This window comes from Pleuronectes platessa, chromosome 15 (assembly GCF_947347685.1).
Source record: "Pleuronectes platessa chromosome 15, fPlePla1.1, whole genome shotgun sequence".
Lineage (NCBI taxonomy): Eukaryota > Metazoa > Chordata > Actinopteri > Pleuronectiformes > Pleuronectidae > Pleuronectes > Pleuronectes platessa.
The window spans coordinates 12,496,227-12,502,226 of NC_070640.1; the positions used below are offsets into that span (position 1 = coordinate 12,496,227).

Genomic DNA, 6,000 nt, shown 5'->3' on the forward strand with positions numbered 1-6,000 from the left:
AAGCAGCTTGGGTAGCTTTTGAGAAAGATGGCTAACGATGGGTAACGATGGCTAACATTGGGTAATCCATTAAGTTTAAAGGACCTTATGAGGACAGTCAGTTTGAAACAGTTTTTCTTCGCTGTCCAAATCCGTCCACCCGAACCGTGTCCCAATGTGAACAATGCTCATATTTACTAGGGATGAGCGAGTACAGCATTATCTGTATCTATATCTGTATCTGTTAACCATATGAATTATCTGTATCCGTATCCGTAATCGGAGTGGGCGGGGCCTAACCCGGAAGTGGGTGTGATTTAACCCGGAAGTGGGCTGGATTTAACCCGGAAGTAGGCCAGGTTGTCTTGAAACGGGCGGGGCTTTAACCAGTATGTTATTTTAAGCATGCAATTGATATGGGTTGATCAGAAATTGTTATATTTATTGCTGATTAGAAAACTATTACAGGACAGCATCAGCATTGAGCTTCAGCTCAATGATTTTGATCACAATAGCAAACGAACTATTTACAGAACAAGTTTTGCAACAATGAATACAACACATGCTGTTGCAATTATGAAGTGAAATGTAATAACAAGTGTTTTAATACTCAACATAACTTTCTTTTTTAACTTTGAAATTTTTTTATGATTTTTTTTTTATTTATTTCCACACCAGGTGTGTGTGTAGCTTAATTTGTAATATTTTTTATATCACTACTACCTAGAAAGTGTCAGACACTCAGTGCGTGAAGTAAAATAAAACTGGTTAGAGCCAACTGACGGTTTAAAAAATAAATAAAAACTCCAACGACCGGCAGAGAGAGGGAGTGAGAGAGAGAGAGAGTAGCCAGACGCTAGAGAGTAGTCAGACACTCAATGCGTGAAGTAAAAAGAAAAAAACTGTTTAAAAAAAAAAAAAAAAAAATCTCCGACAGGCAGAGATGCAACGCGAGTCGCTTTCTACCAGCACCGCGTCTGAACGAACCCACGTTTAACAGAACTCTACTGGTTAATAAGTAAGTACAAACTGAAATAAAAACAAACTTCAAGCTGAAGAAACCCTAAACGTTAACGGAAAAGACCCGCGAACCTGAGTGACTGAGAGACAGAGGGCTGTTCTGTGAGTGAGTGAGCAGATCGGTGTGTGAAGGGGAGGAGCGCTGTGACGCTGTGCGAGGATTTTCATTCAGTCCGAGCACAGATATTGACTCGTATTACTCGTATAATAATCGTGCTCAGCAAAAGTGCTTTATCCGTACCGGATACTCGTTTCAGCCGAGTATCCGGCTCATCTCTAATATTTACTATGGCCACTAGAGGGCATCTAGGAATAAAACATAACTATAAGAAATTACCTATCATAACAGGTCGCTTGTACAGATGTTAAATCAGTTCCGCTATGGCAGCCTTGAAACCTATTGTGCAGGAACCAGCAAACATATAAAACAGACCTAATCTAAAGGTCATAATGGTTTAATTTACGTCAACCTGTCAGAAAATAGTTTTGTGTGATAGACGGTGAGAAAATATAAATATGTATATCTTTATAAACAGTATAAACATCTTATATCACAGAAACTAACATGCGGCAAGAGAGGCGCTTATCTGTTTGCAACTTGGCTTGCTTTGACGTACTGATCGACATATAGGCTAGCATACTGCTGTGATGTATTCTATAGTTCTACACTACAGACCTCTTTTTAATGTTTACAAATGATTACTTTTCAACTTTTGATAGATTTTTCTGATTAACCACATCTTTGATCAAAGTGTCTGGTACCAATAATCTGGAAACATTTATTAAAGAGCCCAATCAGAGGGAAGTAGTGCATGAAAGAGTCGTCCTCTCTGTTCCGTCTTGGCTGACCCATTTTGGAGCCTAAGGCCCTGAACACACCTAACATGGTGCATGTACTAGACACAATAAGCATCACCCATGAGTTTGTCTTGATTTTGACCTACTTTAAAAGCTCAATTTTACAGCAGGTAAACTCATACTCTCACACGGTTTACCTATTAACAGAGTTTTGTGATGGATCAATAATGGAGGTCAATAGGAATGTAATGACCACAAATCAAAATTTCACGATAAATGTCAGCCGCTGCATGTATTAGCAAGGAACAGCAGCAAAGACACTCACAATGAATATCAATAAACACAATGCGTATTGATAAAATTCAATACTTAGGCAAGACAAGCGCAGTTCATTGACTCTTGTGCCATTTTGTGAGAAGCAGAGTGAAAAACCCGGAGTATACTCATCACTCACACACACTTCTTTTCTATGTTTACGGCAGATGTGCATGTTGATTAACAAAGATGCCAAAAAAGCGTTCTGCAACTACTCTTTGTCCAGTGTGTTTTGGGGAGCTGTTTATCTTACGTGTTTATAGATTACAGTCAAACGTGGGGAATCAGTAATTATTTATATATTCGACTTTGCACGGGTAATAAAACAAGAAAAAAAGCCACAAACACGAGCTCCAAAGACAACAAGATTAGCACATGTGCGCTGAAAAAGAAGATGCTGTTATATACAAGTCCTGCAAAGCATCTTCTCCCAAGCAAATCTTTGCCAAACCCAGTCTCGAGGGTTATCTGCTGGAAGCTGACTGGTGACTACAGCAGGTACAAAATGGCTACCCACATAAAGAGATGCTGGGTAAGATGCAGTATCTGATCCAACACAGAGTGAGGGATAGTAGCTCCAGTGATTAACATGGTATTGTCCTCAAAGTGTCAATTAAAATGGGGGTTGGGCTTCCCCATGACCCGAGGTCAAACTACAGTGACATGCTGTGGCTTGTAGGATCCACCACTGAGCAAGCACATTGCTACGTAAGTGACTGAAAGACTAGCAGCTCCCATGCTCCTCCAATGTTAAAGTATCTCCCAGAAACTATTTGATGACTTACCACAGACACTGAATTCAGATACTCAACTGTTGAATTATTAACCCTTTCAAAAGGTACATCATGAGATATTGTATTCTCTTTCCACAACAACCACCTTCATTATAAAACCACTAAAACTTTCTTTTCCAAATGTGGGACATGTACCGGAACGTCTGTGCAGACATGACCATGCAATAAATCAACAAAAAGCTTCAAAGCACCACTTAACAGTCAGTCATTTGTTTTCATAGGGGTCATAACACAACTGTGCTATGGCTCTGTGAGGTGCCGGCTTTAAAAACAAAAAAGAAAGAAGAAGAAGCCTCAGTTGATTTTTGAACACAGGTCATATCATTTGACTTCCCTGCAATTCCAAAGTGCTGCCAAAACCAGATGTGCCTCTACACCCCGTCCACATTAGGAGACCGATCCATGTGACAACCTGGCGGCAAGCTTTGACAAGCCAAGGGGATACTTACTTGGTCCCACACTTCCGTAATACAGAAACACAAACGTAATCTCACTGTTTTCCCTCCACGTCTCTCTCCCTCTCTTTTTCTCTCTCTCTGTCTCTCTCTGTCTCTCTCACACACACACACACACACACACTCATAAATGTATACCTATACATACAAAATGCTACACCGAAACTCCCTTTAAGTTACATTTACCTTTGGTTGGATCAGCCTCTTTCTCCTTTTGTCCTTTCTTACCCCCCTTCTTTCTCCCTTTCCTATCTTTCTTCTTGCTCTCCGTCATTGCTGCCAGCACAAAGTAAATCCTCTCACGAAAAGACAGAAAAGAAAAAAAATACACAGGTAGTCCTACTGGGAACGTGTGGCAAGTGGGCACCACCAGACTCTGAGCCTGTTAGAGCGCCTCTCCTCCTATATAGACTCACACCAATCAGTACAGCAAGGAACCACCTACTCACAGCAGGGCAGAGGGAGAGGGAGAGGGAGAGGGAGAGAGAGAGAGAAAGAGAGAGAGGGGGAAGGGAGGGAGGAGAAAAAAAGGGAGAGAAAGGTAGAGAGGCACTGCTGAAGAAACCGAGAGGGGAAAAAGTGAGAGAATACAGAGGGAGGCTCCAATGGGAGTGAGCAAGGCATTTCCCATTGCTTTGAGGCAAGCAACTGGATCTATCAGATAAGCAGTGGCCCTTCCAGGCCCTGCAGCCACGACAGAGGACAGAGAGAAAACTGGTCCCACAGAGTCCAAAGAAACTCTGAGGTTGGCCCGTGCATGCTCCCCCCCCCCTCGTAGCCAACTCTTTTCTCCTCTACCGCCCGAGCATCTTGTCCTTCGTAATGACCCGTGCAAAAGTGGAGCTCAGTTGTCCCCTCTGCACCGCTGACCCCACCCAGATAATTCAGGCAGAGACCTGCCTCTGCCGGGTTGATGTCGGGGGTCCCAAAACACCTGACATCTGGTTCACATTTGCCAGGCACAGCTTCTACGGATGATACGTGTAGGGGAGCTGCGTGTGTGCTGCCTGGATGTCCGATTACAGTGTGCGACACGCCGCTTTTTTTTCTTTCGCAAAATTACAAATGATCATCTGCTCCCCTTCCTCACCTGTTTTGTCTGTCAGTTCCCCTTTCAGCACTGCCGACAAGTCCCGGCACGTCTGTGGTTGTATCTCTCTCTTGCACTATCACTGTTAGCGAGGTGCCATCAATGTCCGTGCAGCATTAGGAATTCAGAGCCACCCAAACCAGCTTTTGTTGCAGATTTATGATACTTGAGAGACGTGCAAAGAGATTTTTTTTTTTTATACATCTGATAGGTGAGAAGGCATCTCAACTTTTCTTTCGAGTTTTTATTACAAATTGGGCAAAGGGAGACACATGAGATAGAGGCAGGACAGAGCTGCCAGCAAAAAAATGATCTAAGTACCAAACGGCTTCCTGTCTGACATGTATACAACAAGACGATATTTTATTCAGGTTTATTCGACACAATATCTATTGCAAACATAACTACAACAAGAACGCTGCGGCTAATCTGTTTATTTTCCTTTGACGGAGCGGCAACTGTGACTACATGAGGATTGCAGCATTATTTAAAGCTGCTGTATCAGTGTAAGGTTTTCTGATTTCATGCTCACTGAACCTCGCTGTCCTGCTAAGTGGAAGGAAAATAAAATGCGTCGAAACAACAGCGGAGTGACTCTCAATGAAACTGGTGTGTTCAAAAGGAAATCTGGAGATGAGTCATCTGTGGGGCCCTCCCGAGGTTTTTTCGCACTCCAGCCCTCGGAGGATTCTCGACGTTACAGGGGAGGAGGTGTCAGCGGCAGGGATTGGAAGGGGCAGCAGAAGGGTCCTGTCTTAACAGGTCAGCACACCCAATAGCACAAGTCTCATCTGTGGGCAGGAAAACGCCGGAAGGTCAAATCAAAGCCAAGGCTCAACGCGTCAATCAGGTCCAATGTAGTGTCTTTCACGAAATGAACGGCACTTTCCTCTCGCGGCTCCTCTCAGCAGTTGTTCCCGATGATCTAATCTGTCAGAGGAGGTAACTGACGACTGGCAGGGGCTACAGTGTGTCTGAGAGCTGCTGCCCTACAGCCCTATCTCCCCCCAATCTCAACACTCACTTCCTCCTCTACTACTCGACAAGATGAGACTCGCTCCCAGGCCCTGTGTGTCTGTGGGTGGGCATGTAGTTTATGTATGTGTCAGAGAGGTGAGTATCTGTGACGTAGGGACAAAAGAAATGTGACTTTCAGGTTGATTGTGTATAGATTTGGAACAAGTTTCTGTGGTTCGGGCGACTCTCGGTCTCATTTGTCAAACTGCTTTTTCTAAAATCCCACACCAAGCACGGTCTCCAGGAGCTGACGCCTCTCTCCAACAGGAAATGCGTTTTTAAGGAAACCTCATCTCTGGCTGGATGACGCTCAGATGCAACATCATTTTACGATGAACGTTACTGACAGAAGCAGAGTCGTCAGATCCTGTCCTGAGTCATTTCTGTTGTTAGCTTTAGGCAAGAAAAGCACTCTGGTTAAGTTAGAGAGAAAGATCATTGTATTGGTTAACTGTAAATAAACACGTTTGTTCGGACGTCAATGTGAATATTTTCTGTATTAAACCACAGAGACTACGATCTTTACCCAAAC

General features: G+C 43.4%; 1 protein-coding gene across 3 annotated transcripts in view; it reads right to left on the minus strand.

The window, feature by feature from the left end:
• Nucleotides 1-3,920, minus strand: part of nrg2a (neuregulin 2a) — a 48,282-nt gene extending 44,362 nt beyond the window's left edge. Inside the window, exon 1 of one of the 3 annotated variants that reach the window (XM_053441849.1) lies at nucleotides 3,548-3,920. In XM_053441849.1, the coding sequence (XP_053297824.1) occupies nucleotides 3,548-3,635 (88 nt within the window). In that variant the 5' untranslated portion in view covers nucleotides 3,636-3,920. The remainder of the gene's footprint in view (nucleotides 1-3,547) is intronic. The other 2 variants (XM_053441851.1, XM_053441850.1) reach the window with 2 other exon arrangements.
• Between the last annotated feature and the right edge of the window lie 2,080 nt (nucleotides 3,921-6,000).